Source organism: Telopea speciosissima, chromosome 10 (assembly GCF_018873765.1).
Source record: "Telopea speciosissima isolate NSW1024214 ecotype Mountain lineage chromosome 10, Tspe_v1, whole genome shotgun sequence".
Taxonomy (NCBI): domain Eukaryota; kingdom Viridiplantae; phylum Streptophyta; class Magnoliopsida; order Proteales; family Proteaceae; genus Telopea; species Telopea speciosissima.
Window position 1 is genome coordinate 19853957 of NC_057925.1, and position 25409 is coordinate 19879365.

A 25409-nucleotide genomic window follows, 5' to 3' on the forward strand; every position below is an offset into this window, starting at 1 on the left:
TCATATGGAGTTACTTGCTATCAAGGCAGCGTTGCTTCAGGCTAAGGCGCGTGCTTTGCCTCATGTGCAGGTCCGTTCTGATTCTATGTTGGCTATACAAATGATTGTGGGTACATATAGCATTTCTTGGAATGTTAGATGGCTTATTGAGGATATTTGGAGGCTGCGAGATTCCTTTTCCAGTTATTCTTTTGCTCATCAGGTGCGTGAAATCAATGGCTTGGAGATTTCTTTATGTATTGACTCCCTCCCTCTGGCTCTTTCTGCTTTAATTCAGAATGATGCTAGAGGCAAGAGGTATGTCCGATTGTAATCCTTCTATTTAATGATATAATATAAGCTCCTATTATATATATAAAAAATAAAAATAAAAAAATTGTTTAAAAACAGAGAAAATTTTCTTCTTGGGTACATTAAAATTCAAACTAAAATTTCAATCAAGCTTCGAACTTTCCCGGGGCTTTAAGCATTGTCACCATGCATTACTTTAAAATTGGCATCGATAAGCCATCAAAGTCCTTAAGAATTTACCCTTTCAGGAAAGACTTTTAACAAGTTTAAATCTCTACATGAATCCATAAAATCCAAAAAAAAAAGCATAAACAAATAAAAAAAGACATCTTTTTTTGGGTGAAGAGAACAAATAAATTACATTCTCCCATTATATTTGAAGGTCTTGTGATTTTAACTTCTCCATTACGATTACCCCTAATTTTTCTTTTAGATTTAATCTTAAATCTGGAATTCGTTTTTCCAAACTCTAACCTCCGTCTCTGCAAATATCGCCAGTAAACTAGAATCAAAGCTCACATTCAGCAGAGAAAGAGACACTAGGTGCAACAGGATTCTCTTCGTTTGATTCTTTCTTGAATCCCAAAAACCCTCTATAGGGTTAATGCGTTGGGGTTACAGAAGAAGAGGAGGAAGAAGAAGGGGGTAAATATGTCACTTCACTACACCTTAAGGGTAGTTTAGGTATTTATAAAATATTTAACCCAAGTTAACGGTGACTGACTAAGGGCTACTTGAAAGACATGGTAAACTGCAAGAGGTGTTCAAGTAATTATTTCAAATGTTGGGGAATCTAGGCAAAATGGCTATAGTACAGGGGTGTCCAAGTAATTTACCCTTTTTCTTATTCTCATTAAAGTGAATAGATATGTTTTTGATGAACAAAGTGAACATATATGTTAAAATATTACTTTGGGCAGATGATCCTCATTCTATAGCTGCACGGTAGGGATAAAGATGATTGTATTTATTAGGGCAAATTTCACGGACACCCGCTATAACTATTTGAAATGGCAAGTACACCTTAAATTTTGCAAAAATATCATAGATACCCCTTACTTTATGACTTTATTTCAACTTAATCCATTTTTAACGGCCTGCACAGTTAAGTCACTGTTAACTCTTTTATAATGACAAAATTACCCTTACCACATGATGAACTTCCCATAATACCCTTCAGATTAAAACCTCAAATACAAATCAGTCTCTTCATCGTCTTGCCGTTGCCGTTGCCGTTGTCGTTGACTGCTGCCACTGTCGTTGCCGCTAACCATCGCCGTTGTCGTTGCCGCTGTCGTTGCTGTTGTCGCTGCATCTTCTTCATCTTCTCTTACCCCTTTTATTTCTTCTCCACACTACTGAACCCACTGACCCACTTTCTCTTCCATTTTGTCTATTTGTTTTTCTGTTTCTTGAAATGCAAAATACCATCACTGGTCCCATTTTCTTCTCTAACACCCCATTTAACCCTCTTTTATTTCTTTATCTCTCCCACTCAACCAAACCCAAGGGGAAGAAGGACATCTTGGAGTACCATACTGATATGGTAGCCCCTGAATATAGACAGTATGATTACTTTAAATACCGGGAGATGTTGCTCATGGATATTTTGTTTCCACACGATTTCGTAGGCTGAAGATCAACTTGGTTGGGTGATCTAAACTTTACTCTCAACACTTAATTGATCTCGTAGGCATTGATATATCAGATGGCTTAGATATCTTATCTAGTCTGATTTGTTCTTGCAGTCAACGTATCCTGGTTGGACCCGTGACTTATAGTTTTTCTATTGAGTACATTAGTTTTCTATTAACTTTCTGAATTCAATCATATGTTCTAAAAGGAAAACTTTTGACATATTTAGCCCCATCTTCTCGCAGAGGCTGCAAAAGAGTGTCAAATAATTCTAGATACAGTTGAATCTGCTTTACCCACTGAAATGCCTGAAGGTATTCCAACATCTGAAACCCTTTTCATTTTCTCTTTGATTGACGGCAGAAGAAGCAAGTGTCAGGAAGAAACCCACTTCCCTCTCTGATTGAACCTGTGAGGAATCGATCGAACACAAGCAATGGCAATATTCCAAATAACAAATGTAAAGAATCACAGCAACCACAACCACACAAAAGATTTTTTACGTGAAAAACTCCTCCAATACGAAGGATAAAAACCACGGGAGCGATCTCGGAGTTCACCCAAATCTTCACTATAATATTTTAGGTACAAAACCTATTCTCAATACTTTGAAAGGGGAAACAACCCCATATCCAACAACAATTGAAGCCACAATAGGAAGTGAGATAAAACAACAGAATCAACTCCAACAGGTGAAGAAAAGAGAAGATCTCACCAAAAATATGGTCTGAAACAAATTCAGATCTGCAGAGATAGAGAGCTCAAACAACGATCTTAACCGTTCAAAATTAAGAACAAGAAGACACGAACCTACTGTCCAAATTTCAGCTCAATCCGACCATGGACGACTTCAGATCTTCAGTTTGATCGTAGCTATGCAGAGCACCTAAAACCTGCGAAAATTCTGATTTTCTTCTCATTCAAGGCTACTGAAATTCCCACTCCTTTTCTTGTCCCTCGACTCCCAAGAGAATGCTAGGACAATTAAAGAAGACCAAAAAAGGAGGGAAAATTACCAAAATAACCCTCACTTAAAAAAAGGTTCAAAAAGGAACCCCAAAAATGGGCTGGACCTAAATTAGCCCAACAAATCACCCCCTCCAGCCCAGTAAGGGGGAAGACCACAACAATTCATCAAAAGGAATCCATGCCGGCTAGTCGCCGACAAACCCAAAGCTTCTCCACCAGAAGTACCTTTGTCATCATGTCTGAACCATTATCATCGGTGTGGACTTTAGCAAGCTCTAACAATTTAGATTTCAAAGTCTGTCATATCCAATGATACCTCACATCGATATGTTTCGACCTCGCATGGAATGTGGAATTCTTAGCAAGGTGTATAGCACTTTGGTTATCACAAAATAACACATACTTTTCTTGAGTGAAACCAAGTTCCTGCACGAACTTTTTCATCCAAAGCAACTCTTTACATGCCTCAGTCGCTGCGATGAATTCTGCCTCTGTGGTGGATAAAGCAACACATTTCTGTAGTCTTGACTGCCAAGCCACAGCTCCCCCTGCAAATGTAATCAAATAACCTGAAGTAGATTTTCTAGTATCAGTATCCCCTGCCATGTCTGAATCAGTGTACCCAACAAGAATCGGCTTCTCACTTCCAAATGAAAGTCTCAAACTAAAAGTGCCTTTGAGATACCTTAATATCCACTTCACTGCATTCCAATGCTCTCTTCCGGGATTTGACATAAAACGACTAACTGTGCCAACTGCATGAGCTATGTCTGGCCTTGTGCAAACCATTGCATACATCAAACTACCCACGACAGATGCATAAGGAACTCTTTCCATGTCTTCCATCTATTTATCACTAGATGGACATTGTTTGCTACTAAGCCTAAAGTGTGTGGCAAGAGGAGTGCTCACAACTTTAGCTTTATCCATTTTAAACCTTTCAAGTATTTTCTCAATGTACTTCTCTTGAGACAACCATAACTTCTTGGCCTTTCTATCACGACTGATTCTCATACCAAGAATTTGCTTAGTTGGCCCTAAGTCTTTCCTAGCAAATGACTTGCTCAAATCTTGCTTTAATTTCTCAATCCTCAAAGCATTCTTACCAACTATAAGCATGTCATCTACATAAAGCAACAAAATGATGTAGTCATCTTCTGAGAACTTTTTCACAAATACACAGTGGTCAGAAGTAGTCTTCTTATAGGTGTACTCCCCCATAAAAGATTCAAACTTTTTATACCACTGTCTTGGTGCTTGTTTTAAGCCATACAAGCTCTTCTTTAACTTGCAAACATAGTTCTCTTTACCTTTCACCTTGAAACCCTCTGGCTGCTCCATGTAAATGTCTTCCTCTAAGTCACCGTGAAGGAAAGCAGTCTTTACATCCATTTGCTCAATCTCAAGATCCAGGCTAGCTGCCAATCCCAAAATAACTCGGATTGAAGACATCTTGACAACTGGTGAGAATATCTCATCAAAATCAATCCCCTTTTTCTGACCAAAACCCTTGACGACCAATCTAGCTTTATATCGAGGACGTGAAGTATTCTCATCTTGCATCAACTTGTAAATCCATCGATTCTTCAAAGCTCTCTTGCCCTTAGGCAATGTCACCAACTCAAAGGTGTGGTTATCATGCAAAGATTTTAGCTCATCTTGCATCGCATCAACCCTTTCCTTCTTGTGCTCATCCTCCATTGCTTCTTTAAGACTTTCGGGTTCACCCCCATCAATCAATAGGACTTACTCATCAACAGAGTATCTAGTGGAAGGATGGCGGTCTCTGGTCGACCTCCTCAATGCAGTAGCTGGTGGAACTGTAGGTGTAATCTGTGGAACATCAGAAGTATCATCTGCCTAAGCATCACTATCATCTACACCATGCTGGTCATCCTGAGTCAGATCTTGTACATCATGCTGAATATTATCCCCAATCTGATCAAGCAATTGTCCCTACAAATATGTAGGTGGGACCGGATCAACATCAATCAACATATCTATATCACAAGATATTCTCTTCTCTGCTTTTTGAATATCCATTATGGTCTGGTCCTCAATAAATACAACATCTCGGCTCCTCACAATTTTCTTCTCAACTGGATCATAAAGTCTGTAGCCAAACTCATCAGAACCATACCCAAGAAAGATGCATTCTCGCGTCTTGACATTTAACTTGGACCTCTCATCTTTAGGAACATGAATAAAGGCTTTGCACCCAAATACTTTCAAGTGATCATAGGAAACATCCTTGCCAAACCAAACTCTATCTGGCACATCACCATGCAACGCAACAATAGGAGATAAATTAATAACATGTACCACTGTACTCAATGCCTCACCCCAAAAGGATTTTGGCAATTTTGCATCTGAAAGCAAACACCTAACTCTTTCAATCAATGTTCTGTTCATCCTTTCTGCTATGCCATTCAACTGAGGTGTCTTAGGAGGTGTCTTCTGATGTCGAATGCCATGCTGTCTGCAATGCTCATCAAATGGCCCACAATATTCACCACCATTGTCTGTTCGGATGCATTTCAACTTCTTTCCTGTCTGTCTTTCAACTGAAGCTTGAAACTGTTTGAATACATCCAACACTTGGTCTTTTGTCTGCAAGACATAAACCCAAAGTTTTCTTGAATGGTCATCAATGAATGTCACAAAGTATGATGCACCACCAAGTGTTATTGGTTTGATTGGACCACAAACATCCGAATGTACCAATTCCCACAAATCAGATTTTCTAGAAGAGGGGTGACTCTTGAATGAAACTTTTCTCTATTTCCCTGCCAAGCAATGTGCACACTTCTCTAATTTTGCACTCTTCACTCCAGAGAGTAAATCCTTCTTGGTCAATAAGTTCATTCCTTTCTCACTCATGTGACTCAATCTCTTGTACCGTAACTCAGTTGCATTTCCATCTTTCACAACATTACAAGTATCCTTGGAAATCTTGGCTTGCAATAAATACAAAGAAGACTCCTTCTTTCCTCTAGCCACAACTAATGAGCCTTTAGTGAGTTTCCACTGTCCCTTATCAAAGGTATTGCAAAATCCTTCATCATCAAGTTTTCCAGTCGAGATCAAATTCAAACGAATATCTGGTACATGCCTGACATCTCTAAGAACTAACCTTGTTCCATTGTTGGTCTCCAAGCAGACATCTCCAATACCTACAACTTTGGCCAAGTCGTCATTGCCCATCTTCAATGTGCCAAAGTCTCCAGGTGTATAGGTAGCAAAAAACTCTTTCTTTGAAGTGATATGAAGCGAAGCTCCACTATCAATAACCCAACTTGTCTCATTGCATGCAAAATTCACATTATCATCATAACACACAATGACAAGTTCCTCAGAGGCAGTGGCGACTCGATCATCCTTTTTCTGATCCTTCTTCTCATTGTTGTCACTACTATTTTTCTTCTCTCTTTTTAGCTGAAAATAATTTTTCTTAATGTGTCCCATCTTACCACAATGATGACACTCAACATTTTTATGCCATGATGTCCTTGATTTACTTCGGCTCTTATTTTTATCTCTCAGGCCTCTACTTTGACTTCTTCCTTTGTGTTCAGCCACTAAAACTTCTGAGTTTGATGAAGAACCCTGAGATTTCTTTCTCATCTCCTCATTCAAAATACCACTCTTAGCAAAATCCATGGTGACAATACCATCAGGAGCTGAGTTGCTCAATGACATCCGAAAAGTCTCCCAAGAGTCCGGTAGGGTACCAAGCAACCAAAGTCCTTGTACCTCATCTTCAAATTTAATGTCCATGGCCAAAAGCTGATCTATCACTCCTTGAAACTCATTCAAGTGATCAGACAAAGATTGACCATCCCTGTATTTCAAACCCATCAACTGCTTTATCAAATACATTTTGTTGTTGTCAATTTTCCTCGCATACAGTGATTCAAGCTAACTCCAAAGGCTTTTGGCATGTGTTTCTTCGCTGATGTGATTCAAAACATTATCATCCACAAACTGTCGAATGAAACCACATACAACTTTATGCTCAAGACTCCATTCGGCATCGGACATGCTGTCGGGCTTTGAATCTCCAAACACTGGTAGATGCCAATGCTTCACATATAAAAGGTCTTCCATTTTACCCTTCCAAATGTGATAATTCTTTCCATTCAAACTAACTATTCTATTTAAACTCGGTTCCATCATTCAATCAAAATAACTATCCACCAAGCTCTGATACCAGTCTGTCAGGAAGAAATCCACTTCCCTCTCTGATTGAACCTGTGAGGAATCGATCGAACACAAGCAATGGCAATATTCCAAATAACAAATGTAAAGAATCACAGCAACCGCAACCACACAAAAAATTTTTTACGTGAAAAATTCCTCCAATACGAAGAATAAAAACCATGGGACCGATCTCGGAGTCCACCCAAATCTTCACTATAATATTTTAGGTACAAAACCTAAATCCAACTAGGTACAAAACCTATTCTCAATACTTTGAAAGGGGAAACAACCCCACATCCAACAACAATTGAAGCCACAATAGGAAGTGAAGATAAAACAACAGAATCAACTCCAACAGGTGAAGAAAAGAGAAGATCTCACAAAAAACGTGGTCTGAAACAAATTCAGATCTGCAGAGATAGAGAGCTCAACCAACGATCTTAACCGTTCAGAATGAAGAGAAAGAAGACACGAACCTACTGTCCAAATTTCAGCTCAATCCGACCACGGACGACTTCAAATCTTCAGTTTGATCGTAGCTGTGTAGAGCACCTAAAACCTGCGAAAATTCTGGTTTTCTTCTCATTCAAGGCTGCTGAAATTCCCACTCCTTTTCTTGTCCCTCTACTCCCAAAAGAATGCTAGGGCAATTAGAGAAGACCAAAAAGGGAGGGGCAATTACCAAAATAACCCTCACTTAAAAAAAGGTTAAAAAAGGAACCCCAAAAATGGGCTGGACCTAAATAGGCCCAACAGCAAGAACAGGGAAGAGGGTCATGGGGCTTCTTCTTCTTCTTCTTTTTCCTCTTGCAACCCCTTTCTTGCAACTCCACCCCACCCTCCACCCTGCTCTTTTAACCTTGTATGAAACGCAAGCTCTGAGTCTAAGATGAATAATGAGACACAAAGAGAGAGAATAATGCTTGCTTGCTTGATGATGCAAAGTTGCAGAGGCTTCTTTTTTTTTTTTTTTAGGTCGAAAGTTGTAGAGGCTTAAGAAGTAAGGCAAAGAAAAGAAAGAGAGGAGAGGGGGATTAGGGAAATACATGCAAAAGGAGAAAGAAGAAGAAGTTGGTAGCACTTCATGTCCTGCAAAAGCGTCTTATGTTCCTCCACACCTTCATAACCGGCCACCGGCCACCGTATTCAATGGCTCTTCCGTCAGTAATGATTGACCAAGTTTGATGGTACTTTAGGTGGAAATTGTTGGGGAGGTCCAAGGTCTGATCTGGGACGGCCTGGCTACGGTGGCATTAACTTTGATGCCTATGAAGATATTTCGATGGAGACAAGTGGGGATAATATGCCACCATGGAGTTCTCTGTTCTTCTTCTTTCTCCGTTATTTATTTCCTCTGTTCTCACTTTCCATTACTTCCACCCGCTAGATTTTTGGATCCAAAACGAAGTAAGATCCGCTGCAACAACAAAATGGAAGCTGATTTGGTAGCTTAGAAGTTATTTTGTGGATGAGTTGATGCAAGTAATCGTCGCCGGAGTTGACTGTCGACAGCTGGAGTTGGAGCAGTGATGGCCGCCCATGGTGGTTGTGCTCTCCTACGGTGCCTCAACACGCTCCAGTGGAAAGAGAAATGTGGAAGATGATAGATTTCTTAGTAATTTTTAGGAAAATTTACTAAAAGGGTAAAATCGACATTGTCACTTTGGATGGTAACTCTTACTAAGAGGGTAAAATTGTCATTTTATCTTTTGGGGGTAACCTTGCTTAACGTCAAGGGGAAGGTTGATATTTTTGCAAAATTTAGGGTGTACTTGCCATTTCGAATAGTTATAGGGGGTGTCTGTGAAATTTTCCCTATTTATTATATCACACAAGAAGGATCAAGAAATGGTTTGGCATTTTCCGATTAAGGTTCAAAGTAGAAAAACACTTCTCTCTCTCTCTCTTCTGAAGGAAGCAAGCTAGAGACAAGACTGACTTTTATAAATAAAGTGCAAGAAAGGGAGCTAGCTACATTCTAAACACCTCCCCTTTAAAACAATAATTAAAAAGAAAAGGAAAGAAAAGAAAGGAAGCTTGATATGCTGTTTACTCTAGACAAGCATCCTGTTCAATATACAGTTACCGTTTTTTCCAATGGAAGATTCTATAACTGTTGAACCTTAATTTTGACCTATGCCCCGTAAATATTTGGGGAATAGTTCTCTGTGGGGGAGTTTGGCCCCTTTGCATGCACGGGCAAATGGGAGCACATGCAGAGGCATGAATAAGGTAGTCATTACTGCCATTCATGGGGCAGGGCAATCATTTTGCCCCCTCTATGATTGGGCACAAGGCGCACATTCCCACAAAAAATTTCTTCCATAAACAAAGTAGAGATTCTAGATGCAAGTGCTAAAGTAGCTACAATGAAGTATTAAGGGGAACCCAGGGTCAGCCATCTAGAGGTCTCTCAAATTTGATCGGACCTACATGGCACATTGCAGTTTTAGGGGTAGGCTAGATAGGTACCCTGGGTTCATCGAAGCATTCATTTAGATAGCAATCAACAAATTAACTACATTAAAAACCCTGTGGAATGGTTAAAACCATAGGCAACCAGGCACCTTTCTCTTATCCTGTTTTGTGGTGTTGCCTTGGTCAACTTGTTGGTGTCGCCTTGGTTTTTTACCCCTTGATCGCCTTGGTTCTCCTAGGCGCCTTGACAACTATGGCTAAACAAATCAGATAATCTATACAAATGTGATTGGCTTGACCATGGATTCACGAGAAATAGTTTGGTTGGACCATGTTAAATGTAGAGACCAACTAAGTTAATTTGACTTCCCATGTAAGCAAATAACTTCCCATGTAATCCTCTCATATGCACAATCAGACTACCATACAAGTCTAATAACTTGACATAGGCACACCCAATCACAATCACAACACTGCTAACCAGAGCTGCTATACCTAATGTTGGAAGTCCCTCAGTGTTGCCCAGAGCTAATACATATATTATGTGATTGTTACTCAAGCAGACAACCCCAATCACTATTGGAGATCCTCACTGTTGACATGCATACACACCCACTATCGTGTGACACCTTTCCTCTCAACCACAGGTAGACATATACAATTCCTGTGGCAAGGTCCACCCAATGTGCAAAACCATCCCACAAAAAAGTACTCCAAATACACAAGCAGACATCTACAACACAGAATACACATGTTTCGGCAAGTTGCCTAGAGGCACAAAGTAATGGTCACGCTGACCTTAGCATCTACTTATCACTATTTTCCCAGCATAAAGCTAGGAGGCCACAACGACGACAATTTCCAAGTTCCCACCCTTGATGTCTAAATACTAAGCCTTCACCCATCTACCTCGAATGATCTAGGAGGTTGCACCCATGACAATTTTCATGCATCAAACCAAGAGGCCAAACAACTAGCCAATTTAGGTAGTCAATGCTACTGGTGTCCAGTACCAACTGAACATACTCACATACAAACAAGTTGGGCTTATATGAATGCCCTAAAAGCAATCACATCCAGTCTAGGGTCTCAACTACAAACCTCCAAGACTAGCATATACAAATGAATACAGAAATTAAAAAAGAAGGCCAAGTAATAGAAATGCTCACAACCATGCAATGTGTCTGATTTCTGGTATCCAAAGATGGAGCTGGGATTACCAACCACTCAGTGAAATCTTCAACTCCTCCCTAATTGATGGAGAGCTGGAATCTTCAAGTGTGCATAACCACTGGAGTCCCTGAGTGGTCTGGAGGAAAGTATTGTGTAGGATTGGAAAGCAAGGGAAGAGTATGACGTGGATGGGAGAAAATTAAGGAAAATAAAGTTGGAGGATTGTCAGCCATTGAGGACCGAGGTCTGAGACGTTCATGGCCAAGGTAGGACCAAAATCTTCTTGAACTTTCATGGCTGCAAGCAAGGGTGTCAATTTGGGACCGGAACCTGGAACCGTCCCAATATTGTCCCGCTAAAACCCGGTACCGGACCGTCCCATTAGTAAATGGGACGGTACTGGTATCTGATTTTGGTGCCGAATGATTAATGGGACGGGATGGTTCTGGGACGGGATTCCCAACGGTACCAGTACCGAAATACCAATTAGGTACCGGATGGGACTAAAACTACTAGTACCGTTTAAAAAAAAAGAGTGTATAAGATCTTTTGAAAAAAAAATAAAAGAATATAAGATTTACGACTCATTAGGGTTAATTGCCTTTTGAATACGAAGAGGAACAACAGGTCAACAGCTGTAGCTTGAAGTCTCTCCTCACAGAACCTGCTACAGTGCTACTCCCTCCTCCCTCCTCCGTTGACCAACTACATCTACCAAGTTCTTCTTTTTTGCACTTCGTACTTTGGACCATACTACCATGTGACATGTGTGATAAATAGAGTTTTGTTTAGGAAAATCAAAGAGAAAACACAATGAGATTCTTCCATTTTGTAGGACTTCTCTAGATTTAAAAAAATGAGAGGCTTATTACATGTGACCTTAGGGGAGTTTGAAGAAGTAAAACTATGATTTCATAATTTAAGTTGTTTTATAAAAAGTAGCAGACAATTTAGATTTCATGATAGTGAAAAAATTCCATAACACTAATAAACCCGCCTTGTTTGAAACAATTAAACTTCTTCTCCCTTTTTCTACAGTACCTAGAATCGTTTAAGAACCGGTACCGTCCTGTCCCACTAATAATCGGGACTGGGATCTAGGTTTGGTCCCGTTAACTAAATGGAACGGTACTGGGATTGGCACTTTTGGTCCCGGTACCGGTACCATCCCATCCCAAATAATGGGAACCATCCCAGTTGACACCCTTAGCTGCAAGTAGTTCAGGCCATTGCGATGGGCTAAGTTAAGCTCAGCCCATATCTAGATTAAACTTGGCTTTCTGTCGGACCCACGAGCTCAAGTAACAACTTACAAAATACAAATTCCTTGTGCCCTTGAAGATCCTATCTGCTTTTGCAAAATCCTGGTTTATCCACTTACCACTATCCGTTGGTGTTGTCTACGTTTAGCAGAGAATAGAATATATTTGAGTTGATAAGCTGCGATGAGTCTCTTGTTATGGTGGTTTGGAATTGATGGTTGTGGGTTTTATGATGTACCCAATCTACTTGCCTTTTAACCCAGATATAAAAGAAATTGATGACTGATAGGGGTACAGCCCAAGTCCTCAAGAACGCGAATGGCGATTTCTACTCTTCAACTAATCCATTTGTCTTCCCCCAACTCAGCAACTCCCCATGAGGCACCCTTTCCTCCACTCTCTCTCTTACCCAAATGCAGATCTCTCAGAGAAATCAAGCAAATCCAAGCTGCCATCATAAAGTCCCAACTCCAACATGAGTTCTCTGTCCTCACCAAGCTCATAAATTCCTGTACGGCAAACCCATCTTCCTCTATGGAACACGCCCAACACTTGTTCGACAGAATTCCCCAACCTGATATCATGCTATTTAACAGCATGGCTCGTGGGTATGCTCGCAGCCATTACCCAGTTCGTGCTATGGCTCTCTTTGCCCGTGTACTTAATTTGGGCCTCTACCCTGATGACTACACATTCCCGTCCCTTCTCAAGGCGTGTGCCAACGCTAAAGCCATTGGAGATGGGAAACAATTGCATTGCGTTGCCATCAAACATGGCTTTCATTTTAATGTCTATGTCCACCCCACCCTTATCACTATGTATGCCGAGTGTGGTGATGCGGATGCTGCAAGCCGAGTCTTTGACAAGATTTTGGAACCCTGTGTTGTTACTTACAATGCACTAATCACCGGTTATACTAGAAACAGCAGGCCTAACAAGGCGTTGGCCTTGTTTAGGCAATTGCAAGCAAGCAATCTCAAATCCACCTATGTTACCATGCTTAGCGTACTTTCTTCTTGTGCTATGTTGGGTGCATTGGAGTTGGGGAAGTGGATACATGAGTACATTAGAAAGAATGGGTTCGATGAATATGTAAAGGTGAACACTGCCCTTATTGACATGTATGCAAAGTGTGGGAGCTTGGAGGATGCTGTATCTGTGTTTGAGAGTACACAGTTTAGAGATACGCAGGCTTGGTCAGCAATGGTTGTGGCTTATGCAATTCATGGACATGGTAGCAAAGCAATATCTATGTTTGAAGAGATGATAAGAGCAGGTGTGCAACCGGATGAAATTACATTTCTTGGTATTTTATATGCATGCAGTCATACAGGGTTGGTGGATGAAGGTTGCAATTATTTTCACAGCATGGTTAACCATTATGGGATTGTTCCTAGTGTCAAGCATTATGGCTGTATGGTGGATTTGTTTGGTCGAGCAGGGCGCTTGGATGAGGCTTTTCGGTTTATTGAGGACCTGCCAATCAATCCCACACCCATATTATGGCGAACTTTATTATCTGCATGTAGCAGTCATGGCAATGTGGAATTGGCAAAGCATGTGTTTGAGCGGATTTTTGAATTAGATGACTCACATGGAGGGGACTATGTGATATTATCAAATATGTTTGCAAGAGCTGGGAGATGGGAAGATGTGAATAATTTGAGGAAGATGATGAAAGATAGAGGAGTTGTAAAGGTCCCGGGATGTAGTTCAGTCGAGGTGGACAATGTGGTGCACGAGTTCTTCTCAGGGGATGGAACACATTCTGAGTCTAAGGGATTGCATAGGGTACTGGATGACTTAGTTAAGGAATTAAAGTTGGTTGGATATGTGCCTGATACTTCTTTGGTTGTTCACGCGGACATGGAAGAGGAGGAGAAAGAAGCCACTCTTAGATATCACAGTGAAAAGTTGGCAATTGCTTTTGGGCTAATAAACACTCCTCCAGGGACAAGTATACGTGTAGTGAAGAACCTCCGTGTCTGTGGAGATTGTCATTCTGCTGCAAAACTTATTTCAATGATCTTTGGTAGGCAGATAATCCTCAGAGACCTCCAACGCTTCCATCATTTCAAGGATGGCAAGTGTTCTTGTGGAGATTACTGGTAGTAAAAATTTGTTGTAATCTTCCATTATTAATTTTTTTTTTCTTTTTGCGAAATTTACATATGTTTGTACACAGAGAATATTATTATTGTAGATTGTATTCAAATGTACCATTAATTTCAGAATTCCTTGGCATAATTGACAATTGAAAATCATATAGGATTGTCCCCATTCAACACAGGCTTCCAGCAAAACGTTTATCGGTCAGAAGCAGTCTTGGGTCAAGTCTGAGCATGCCCTCCCAAATAGAAATTGGTTTCAGCAAAACAATATTAGTTGGAGTACTTTATTACTTCTATCCTTCAAAGTGACCTTGTGCAGTTGGACAGTTATACGTGTTAGTTTTTGAGAAATTTAATCATCATTCAGGAAATTTCAATTTGTAGTTTTCTTGTGAATAAGTATAATTGCTTTATGATATAACACATTTATACTATTCAAGTGCATATGTTCATACTGATTGAACCACCAAAATCCATGATGGAGGCTAGTGAAAAATCTGTATAAACATACAATCAGAAACACCACCTTAGGGGAGAAATCTAGCTACTCTACTTATAATGTCCAGCCAGCTCAGCCTCAATTTCAACTTTTAAAAGCTTTAAATAACTGATGGAAAAAACAACCTTCATAGTTAGAGGAGCAAGCTCACCCAGGAGCCCAAATCTACCCTCTTCATGTTTGTGGTGAAGTGGAACAACTTGAATAGCTTCATCTTTGAAAAATTTAGGGGAAAAAATATAACAGCAGAAAATAATTTATTTTCTAAAATGAAAAAAACCTTGTTCAATTCCTCATCACGATCACTTTCTTCTCTCTTTCTCTATCTCTCAAGAACACAGTTAATGAAATTTAAGAAAGAAATGACTGATAATCAATAAACAGGCCTAGTAAAAATTCAAATTATGATTAACGTATAGTGTTTTTGAAAGTTGAAGAATCCAGAGGTGCTTCCTTGAAATTGCAACTAATGACACCGAGAATGAACCGGTCCCCAGTACATGATGAAGCTTTAGTTGTTTTGAAAGGTGAAGTTCGTTTTGTTTTTTAGTAATTACCATCAAAAGCAAATAGGATTCATATGGAGATTTTCATGATACCCAAGACAGGGGATTCTACATACAGAACTCAACATCTAAACATGCATTGGATATAAAGCTAACATTGTACTCAAATTACATAGAGCCATAATCTTTACTAAGAACTACACCATGATAACTTGTAGACTACTTCCCTAATATGTTCCTTCTTTCTTTTTTTGGTTTACTCTTCCCATAATCACCTACACTGGCCAAGCCAATCTGGCCTAAAGAAAATTTGTTCATTTTTGGACCTTAGAAAGAATACCTATTCTCAAGGCTTGGTTTGTAGATGGTGGAGCTATTTGTGCATTAAACTTCCATTAATAGAGGATCAAGTTAATCCACTGGACTAATTGTGAAATCCAAAGGAAAATATGAAACCCAAAAAAAAGAATTTATTTTATAGCAAAAGTAACCTACCACCAGCACCAGGGGAGCTCCTTATTGTCAGGCATATCCAAGATAAGTACTCCCTTTCAAGAAATCTTTTTATTTGTTTGGTGACACAAATGACGCAAAGCATATGAAAAGGTATTAGTTTGTTTCCCTGAACAATTGGGTGAAAAAGGTCTCTTTGTGTTGAACATTATCAGATTTCAAGAGGACAGAGGTTTACAAATTATTGCTCTGGGCAACCATAATAATACAATCAAGTATAATAAACATAAACAAGACCTGTGAAACTTGTGGAACTAACAAATACAGATGGAAATCCAAATTCTGAAGGAAAAAGAATAGATATCAATTATACAAAGCTCTACTAGTTCTCAAGTATCTACCTTTTTATTGGAAGACAGAGAAATATGTCTGAACAATGAATATTAGCATGATCATGATCGTTGTGATGTATACAAAAAGGGTCCATTGGCCCCTGAAACTCTTATGGAATTTATATAACATCACAGGCACAAAGTTCATCTTCCTTCTGTAGTGATTTTCAATATGGAGTGTAACTTCCCGGTATTCACTAAGATTTGGTACCAAGTTGGCCGTCAAATCGTGGAAGAGATCAGCCACTTCTTGGTCACCTCCAAGGAAGTTAAAGATTATGTTCTTTGATCTCAGCTCTTTCACATCATCAGCATTCGCAATAAGTGACTCCAGGAGACAGATGTAGGAGGTGATGGCAAAGTCACTAGAAGCATCAGGGCATGCTTCATAAGCTACCAGATTTAAAAACATGGTCTTAGTTGATTGATCAACCACAACTGCAGGAAGTAAAAGCTCACCATGGATGAGTTGAGGTACAAAATTTACACTTCTTAAGCTTGAACTAGTACTTCTCTTGCACACTATCCCGGCAGCTCGAAGCTCTTGGATTGATCTGAATGGGTGAAATAAATGGTGCTCTTTCTGTGTAAATAGAAATATCTTCGGCGAAGGTGTAGCACCAACAAATTCATTCCAGACTAGGTGGAGGAGATGAGGAGGATGATCGTATTCCTGCGAAGAAGAGTTGGCCCCAGATAGCCTCCCGATGAATTTTCGGATCATTTGTTGCCCTTCAGTTAAGCGAAAGCTCATCAATGCCTGGAGGACTAGAAATGGAATTTGATTCTCTAGCAAGAACATGTCCCTTAACACAAAAGCTATCTGGTCATCTTTCATCTTCATATCCTGGAGCCTGCCTTTCACCGCACAATCAATAAAATAGAGAAGAAAACAACCATCCAGGAACATCATGCGCATAAATTCATCATCTTTGAATGCATCAATTGAACCTTCAGCATAACAGTCCCTTGCTTTGTGGCTTACCACAACAAAATTGAAGTAGAATTTTCTGGTGTCTCGGCCTGAGATGAACTTCTGTGCAATTGTAGCCTTGAGCTTCTCCAATGATTGAAGCTTGGGATGCCTATGGTGAAATGGACCAATGGAAACCACAATTGGATCATAGCATCCTTTGTTTTTCTCAATCTCTCTCAAAGTCATGGGAACCCTCTGTAGCTTATATATAGAAGATTGACAGGTTCCTTGTTCTTCTCCATTCCTAGTCATTGAGATCCACCACTCTGGTAGAATAGGCTCAATCTGTATTTCATCTCCAACCACAAGAGCAGAAGAGCTTGCCATCATTTAAGAATAGTGAATTTTAATCAGATTGGTGCTCCTTCAATTCATTGACACTTTTTATGGTATTGAATGGATGCAAAGGAGGGGGAGGTACCTTACCTTCTCTCTGGTTGTGAATGTAGTGAGTATGCTTGCTTTAGGGAGATACTTATGCAGAATTTGCAAGGCAAGGATAAAGCTGCATAGCATGAGGGATTCCCTTCTTCATGGATCCAATCTTGAAGGTGAAACAGTAACAAATTTGTGCCCATCAGGTTGTATCAGTTGGGTTCTGTGATGGGTTCCTTCTTCTCTCCTGAAGTTCTCAAATCAAGATTCAAGAACAAAGGACTTTTACTTTGTTTACCAAATTACCTCCAGATGAGATGGACTAGTTATTCCTGATTCCCCTCCCCCACCCCCACTCTCACCCTCTTTCAGTCCCCATCTCCGCCATTACTCTCTCTGCGTGGAGAAGCATTCACGACAGCACCGCAAGTGTTACCCAGCACTCCTTCCTCTCCCATGCCCTCTCTTCCTTGTCTGGCTCACTCTACCCCTAATGGCCTTTCAGACGCCCTTGTCCCCAGACCCGACGACCCTTCTTGCCACTGCTGCGCTTCCGCCCATGTCCAGCTCTTTCCCTTTTCTGCTGCTCTCAGTCTCATCTCTTCTTTTTCGCCTTCCTATTCATTCGTCGCATATGCCCATGTCCAGCACCGGAACGATTGCTTCCACTCATAATACTCTGCTTTTGCTGCCGATGTCGATTCCCACATCCTCTGGGCTACCCAAGCTCTATGTTACCTCCCTGATGCTGTCAATCTCTGGATCGGTAACCATCTCTCAGAGACCTCATTCCAGAAGGACCACAACGAGAATCTTTACGCCGTCATCTCCGACGTGAAGCATTTCCTCCTCCCCACCCCCACACCAAGAGATTGTAGCAAGCCAGCCGAATCTTGAGCACCGCCTCCATGTCCTCCACCTTATACTCCCCCTGCAACCCTCGGGTCAGCAGCTTCGCTGAGCCTCATTTCCGCATAGAGCTCCTTCACTCAATCTATCAGACCGATGGGCCTCTACCCACACGCCACCTCCAGCACCACCACCGCATCGCTGGCCGCCGTCGGCGTCACCGTGTTCGCCAAATCCGGCTCTAGGTACCCAAGCGTGCCCACCATTTTGTGATCTGGAAATCGGTGATGGGCCTGAGGCCCAGCTGGTCCGCCCACATGGGGCAGGCCGAGCCAAAAACGAGAGAGAGAGAGAGAGAGAGGGACGATCACTGAAGTGACCGATCCCTTCTCTGATTGGCCTATCCCAAGGTTTTAGCCTATATATAGATATAAGATATAAGACATAAAACCCTAGGTGTGCAATAATTGATTAGATCTCTCTCTCTTTCAAGTTCTGTGTTTTTCTAGGGTTTCTATTCAGTTGCCTACGGTTTTGTGGTGTGAAGTTCTCTGTGGAGAAGTCTGTAGAGATTGCGTTGTGCTAAGCCGCCTTCGATCGTCCCTTCCGCTTCGATTCCATTCAGTTCAGGTAATCCCTAAACTTTTGAATATATGGAATTGGATGTATGTTTTCCTAATAGTGGCATCAGAGCTATTAAGGTTTGCAGGTCGCACATGGTGCATTTTTTTTTAGATTTAAAAAAAAAAAGTTTTTGAAGATGCACAAGTGAATCTCTTTCTTTCCTTTTCCTGATTTTCTTTTTTCCCCCTCTTCTTTTGCTCTCTCTTTCATTCTTCTTTTTGTTCTTCTTTTGTTTTTCCCCTTCCTTTGCTCTTCTTCCCATTCGATGTATTACATGGAGGTCGTGGCCTTTGGCGCACAACGAGGCAGCGGCACCCAATTGCTATCGCTGTTGTGTGTGAGTGCGTGCAGGAGAGAAAGAAGCCGAAGGGACGAAGGGGAGGGGCAAGTTGTGTGGCGGCAGCAGCGAGGATGTGGGCCTCGGCACGTGGCTGGCAACAAGTTGGGGCAGCGTCATGCGTGCAACAAGTTGGGGCAGCAGCCATGCTCGGCAGCTCCAAGCACGGCCTGCCACAGTCCACGTTTTTATTAAAAAAGATAAAGGAGGAAAGAAAAAGGAGGAAGAAGCTACAGGCAGCAGCAGCACGTTAGAACCGAAACAGAGAAGAAAAAGAAGAACAAGAAAGTGAAAAAAGAGAGAAATTTTTTTATAAAAAAAACCCTATTTTGTTTTGTTTGTTTTATTTTAATAATAAAGCATTGCATATACGTTTGTTTTTTTGTTATAACTATATGCATAATATGGGGGGTTTGGTTCTAACAAAATGCATATAATATGGTTTTAACTACATGTATGTGGTATGGTTTTTATTATATGCATATGTTTTATTTTTGTTATGCATGCATTGAGATTTGTCCATGATAGCTTATTCATGTGGTTTCTTTATTGAAGCATATCTTGGGTTTATGTTTTGTTTTTGTGGTCCCTAATAAATTTTAGGGATCTCCCCTATAGGGTTTCTCGTTTTTTGGGAGTATTTTATTTATGTCATGTGGTTTCTCATTAGTGAAAAATCATTTTGTGAGATCCATGGGAGAAAAATGGGAGATAGGGTGTTGCCCCAAATCGTCCCATATTTTTCCCATGTGTATTGGAAATCGCCTAAAGCCACTTTGTTAATAGAGAAACATGTGTTCCCCCCATCACGGTACAGATCTGTTTGATGCTGCCATTAGGGTATCGTTGTCAAACACCCCATCCCATGCACACCATGTATTTTGTTATTTTTTATATCTTCATGGGATGGATTTGATACTTGTCAAGTGACGTGTTTTTTTGGATAGATGTGCATTAAAGTTAGTACCTGGAAGTGATACAAAGTGCAGTGCTCGCCGGCAGTTTGTAATAGGATCTTGAATGTAAAGAGCGGATTATAATTTTAATATTTTTTGAGAAGCCGTGTAATGGGAGCTACTGCACTGCGTATCACAACCCCGTACCGACTCGGCATATCACTTCAAGTACCAAATTTAGGTCTCTTGTGTGAGTCCCTTGCGCACCCGTATGTATGGCGCATTAAACTGTGATTTGGAGATTCTTATTTTTTCTCCTACATTTGTTCGAAATCAGTTAAAGTTATACGTCCCCAAACCCATACATTGTGAGATTTGATTACCAGCTTAGCGAAGTTTTTGGTCTCACTGTGCGAGAAGGGTACCATTAATTTTAATTAGGGTTACTTGAATAAATTTGTGGATTTATAGATGTATACTAAATGTCCTCCCTTGCACATTGTAGTGATGGTCTCTAAGAGTGTTGTTGTCAACCTTAACCAAGGCCAAGTTCTTGCTAAATGAGTAAGATTACCTTGAACACCTGACCACTGAGATGGCCCCACCCGAAGTGGGTACTACTGCCTGTCACCGTCAAGAAAAAAGAGGCTTGCGACAATTGATTTAAGAGAGATCGTAGTGTGCACTTTCTTATGTTAAGCACGATACGCGATGATCTCATCGGCCAGTATGAGAAGTGCGAGACTGCCAAGTCCATTCAGGACCAGGTAAGGCTCGACTGTAGCAGTACATCCACGATCAAACTTAGGTCCATGACCTTGAAGTTTGAGAAGTAGTGTAAGGACCCCAAGCACACTATGGTTGAACACCTCAGGGTCTTGAAAGACATGATCCGAAAATTGGATGATGCTGGGGCACACCTTATCGATGAGTAGCAAGTACAGGCCATCATCAAGACGTTGCCTGATTCCTGGGGGCAGATGAAGATAGTTCTGACACATAATGACACTGTCAAGACATTTAATGATATTGCTGCTCATGTGGAACTAGAGGCGACCCAATCACGTGCCCTTGTCGCCCAAGCGGGGCAGCGCAAGAATAGGTCTAAGCGTAAGAGATAGAGAAACACTGGGAATCAGGATCAAGCTCAGAAAGCTGAGCCAACTGGGAGTAAGGCCACCAAGCGCCGATGCGGCAAGAGAGGTGGAAAGAAAGATATTACCAAGGTCAAGTGCTATAACTGCTACAAGATGGGGCACTTCGCTCATGACTGCACTAAAACGAGCAGGTACCATTTCTGCCTCTCTCTCCTTATACTTTTGTATGTACACACTTTTTGGTTGTCCAAACCCAATCTGATTGGATTGTGGATACAGGTGCAACAGGACACATAGCGCGAGATCGAGGAGGGTTCGTAGATTATAGAAAGATTCTAGATGGCGCCCAAAATATATACATGGGGAATAGCACAAGTGAAGCAGTTCGAGGAGTTGGTACTTACCAGCTTACCTTGCGCACTGGGTGCATCTTGCTACTTCATGATGTGCTATACACACCAAAAATCCAGCATAATCTACTTTCCATTACTGCAGTATTGACTTTAGGATATATTCCTTTATTTTTTATGGTGACTCTTTTGAGCTTCATTAGGATGGTAGTAGTTTTGGATATTGTAGACTTGAGAATGGTTTTGTTAAATTAGATTTAATAATTTCTGCTGTTTCCTCTTCATCTTTTGTAGTTGATTTTAATACTAGTCCAAAGTCAGTTACATGGCATGCTAGACTAGGACATATAGGTCGAGATAGGATAGGACGGCTAGCTCGAGAAGGCCTTCTTGGCTCACTCGCTAAAGTCAATCTACCGGCATATGAGGCTTGTTTAGCGGGTAAGGCCCACCGAAAGCCTTTTGGAAAGGCTAAACGGGCAACCCAGACCCTAGAGCTTGTCTATCCGGATATCTATGGACCAATGAACGTGAAGGCACATAATGGTGCTTCCTATTTTCTCACCTTTATCAATGATTATTCACGATATGGTTATGTATCTGATCGCTCACCGCTACGAAGCTCTAGATTGCTTCAAACGCTTTGTAGCAGAGGTTGAGAATCAGCAAGGCAAGAGGTTAAAAACTCTGCGCATTGATCGAGGATGCGAGTATTTGTCCGATCAATTTAGAGAGATGTGTGAGGAAAAAGGAATCACTAGGCAGCTGACTATTCCCCACATTTCATAGCAAAATGGTGTAGCAGAGCAGAGGAATAAGACACTTTTAGATATGGTTAGATCGATGATAGCGCAGGCTAACCTCCTAATATCTTTTTGGGGGGGGGATGCTATGTTGACCACTGCCTACATCCTTAACCGCGTGCCGTCATAGTCAGTTCCCTCCACTCCCTATGAATTGTGGAAAGGTGCAAAGCCCACTTTGGGGCATATGCGACCATGGGGATGTGCAGGATATGTTCATAGTACCTCCCATAAGTTTGGAAAACTCGGCCCTAGAGCTAAAAAGAGTATCTTTATAAGATATTCCGATACCTCGAAAGGCTATGTAGTGTACAGTGAACATCAAGATGGAGGAATGATAGAGAGTGAGTCCCACGATGTGGATTTTCTTGAGACCGATTTTCCTAGCATCAGTGATGCGGGCAGAGACCTTGATCTTTTTGAGATAGAGACTGATGAAAGCGTCTCACCTACTCTTGGCGAGGGTGAGGAATTAAACACTCATCAAGAGAACATCAGAGAGGGTGAGAGTGATCATCAGTCCAGTGGGAGTACATTACTTAATGAAAGTGCACAACCCGCGGGTCAAGAACCCTTTGCGTGAAAAGGTGCACGTGAACACGTTCCTTGACATCTTTTTGAGATTGAAGGGGACGCTACCCTTGTCTATGTCCCGAGGGATGATGATGAGCTAGCCTCGGTGAGTGAGGCGCTCTCTTCTCCAGCTAAGGAAATGTGGTAAGCTGCTATGGAAGATGAGTTGAGTTCTATGAGCAAGAACCAAGTCTGGGAGTTAGTTGATCTTCCACCTGGGCGCAAGGCCATCGGGAACAAGTGGGTCCTAAAGGTCAAGCGAAAGACAGATGGATCAAAAGGAGGGTATAAACTATGATGAGATGTTTTCCCCTGTGGTGAGAATGGCCTCAATGCGCCTCATTCTAGCCATTGTTGTAAAGTTGGATTTGGAACTCTACCAAATGGGCGTTAAAACTATTTTTCTCAATGGAGAACTGGACGAGGAGATCTTTATGGCTGAGCCTGTGGGCTTTGAGAAGAAGGGACATGAGCACAAAGTATGCCATCTCAAACGTTTCATTTATGGCTTTAAGTAATCGTCCAGGCAGTGGTACATTAGATTTCACCATGCCATTACCACTGCAGGTTTTGATATGATCGTAGAGGACTACTGTGTGTATGTTAAACGGTCCAAGGCGGGGTTTCTCATCCTATCATTGTATATTGACGACATCTTGTTGACTGGGAATGACATTGAAATGATTGTCGGCACTAAAGAGTGGTCCTCCACTTTTGAGATGAAGGACATAGGTGAGGCCAACTTTGTGTTGGACGTGAAGATTGTAAAGGATCGCACTAGGAGACTTCTTAGTTTGTCTCAAGAGACTTACATAAATAAAGTCCTAGAGTGGTTTCATATTAGCAACTTGAAACCCATTGACACTCCAATGGACAAGGCATGCACTTTGAGCCTAGACTAATGCCATAAGAGTGATGAAGAGAGAAATCAAATGTCCAAAATACCCTATGCAGCGGCAGTAGGTAGTCTGGTGTATGCGATGATGTGCACGCATCTAGATATTTGCTTTGTCGTTGGCATGGTGAGCCGTTATTAGAGTAACCAGGGCCAGTTCATTGGCAGACAATTAAGAGGATACTTCGATACCTATGTGACACTGTAGACCTCTCGCTCACCTTTTGTGGTTTAGATTTGGGACTGAGAGGCTACAATGATGTTGATTCGGCTAGTGATAAAGACGAGCGTAAGTCTACTTCAGGGTATACATTTGTCCTGGGAGGCTGTAGACCTGCATCGCCCTGTCCACGATGGAGTCGAAGTACGTCGCATGTTCGTCAACAGTACAGGAGGCCGTTTGGCTCAGGTGGTTCTTGTAGAGACTTAGCGTTTCTACTCACTCAGACGACGCTGTGCTTATACACTGTGATAGCACGACAGCGCTTGTATTTGCGAAGGACCTCAAGTTCTACGGTAAAGCCAAGCACATTGACATACGGTATCACTACATTCGAGACATGGTAGCTCAAAGTGAAGTGGTTCTGTAGCATATCTCCATTGGCAATATGTTGGCTGATCCATTGACTAAGTCCATTGCCAGAGATGTTTTCCTAGTTCACGTTAGGAACTTGGGACTCAAGCAGATCTAATATGTATTTGCTTTGGGAACACTTTGTTTGTGATGGACATTTATCTGTATTTCTCTTACATTTATTAATGAGCATATATTTATTTGAGTAATCTTGTGTGTATACATTCATTGTTTGTAAAGATGTCATGAGGCTTAGAATCAACCCACTCACACGGGTGATTCGCCTCGACGTTGGGTTGTAGCGAACGAGATGAGCCCATGAGCATGTGTGCTCTATGGTGCTTTAGTTAGAGTTAAGATGAGACTTTTACTTGGTCCAACTTGGAAGATACCATACTTCTGAGTAGCCTGCTAGAAGCCAGATGGGAGGTTCTAGGCAGAAACCATGAGGGTGTGCTAGAGACTTAGGTTAGGCGGTTAGAGTAGCGGCTAGACTAAGATCTGTATGATGTTTATTTATTGCGAGTGACATGCCCACCCTAGTGGGAGTTATGCCATAGCATGCACATTATACTACATGTGCTCATGATGACCAACAGTGAGAGTAACCGAATGGATCCCTGCTTCGTTACTCTGTAAGTCACGTGGATTATATTAATCCCATAGTACCCTTATTACCTGAGACAATGTCATGAAAAAGACACCCAATGACGCTACTTTGACGTTCTCCTTAGGACCATGGATGATGCGATCTAGCGGGAAGCGATTGGGAAAGTTGTTGGGGATATTTGGATTGATATGAGGGGCTCAGAGAAAACCATTGGACGTTACACCTTTGTTATGTGACTCATTGCCTGGGCGATGTGTCGTATTTGTAATCGACTCAGTCATGAATACATTACATACCAAGGATTAACACTGCTCATCGTGAGGGGTCGAGAGTGTTAGATAGGGTGTAAGTAGATCGTTTGGGGCATTTCGAGACTTTTGAGAGTGATGTACTATGTTGGCTAGATGGAAGTTTGATATAGTACTCCTATCTTGTATCATCTCAACAGGTCACATGCCCCATTACCTGTATGGAGGATAACACGGAATGAGAGAAACTTGAATGCATAATAAATGCGCCCTATGTGGGCGAGTGGGAGATG

General features: G+C 41.3%; 2 protein-coding genes across 2 annotated transcripts; one reads left to right on the plus strand and one right to left on the minus strand.

Annotated features, from left to right (window-relative positions):
- The first annotated feature begins 12041 nt into the window (after positions 1-12041).
- Positions 12042-14243, plus strand: LOC122642934 (pentatricopeptide repeat-containing protein At2g02980, chloroplastic). Its single transcript, XM_043836548.1, has one exon. It carries the CDS (start codon positions 12267-12269, stop codon positions 14058-14060), a length of 1794 nt encoding a protein of 597 aa, XP_043692483.1. The 5' UTR covers positions 12042-12266; the 3' UTR covers positions 14061-14243.
- A 1679-nt stretch (positions 14244-15922) lies between these two features.
- Positions 15923-17212, minus strand: LOC122643401 (UPF0481 protein At3g47200-like). The gene has a single exon (XM_043837025.1). It carries the CDS (start codon positions 17210-17212, stop codon positions 15923-15925), a length of 1290 nt encoding a protein of 429 aa, XP_043692960.1.
- Positions 17213-25409: the final 8197 nt, after the last annotated feature.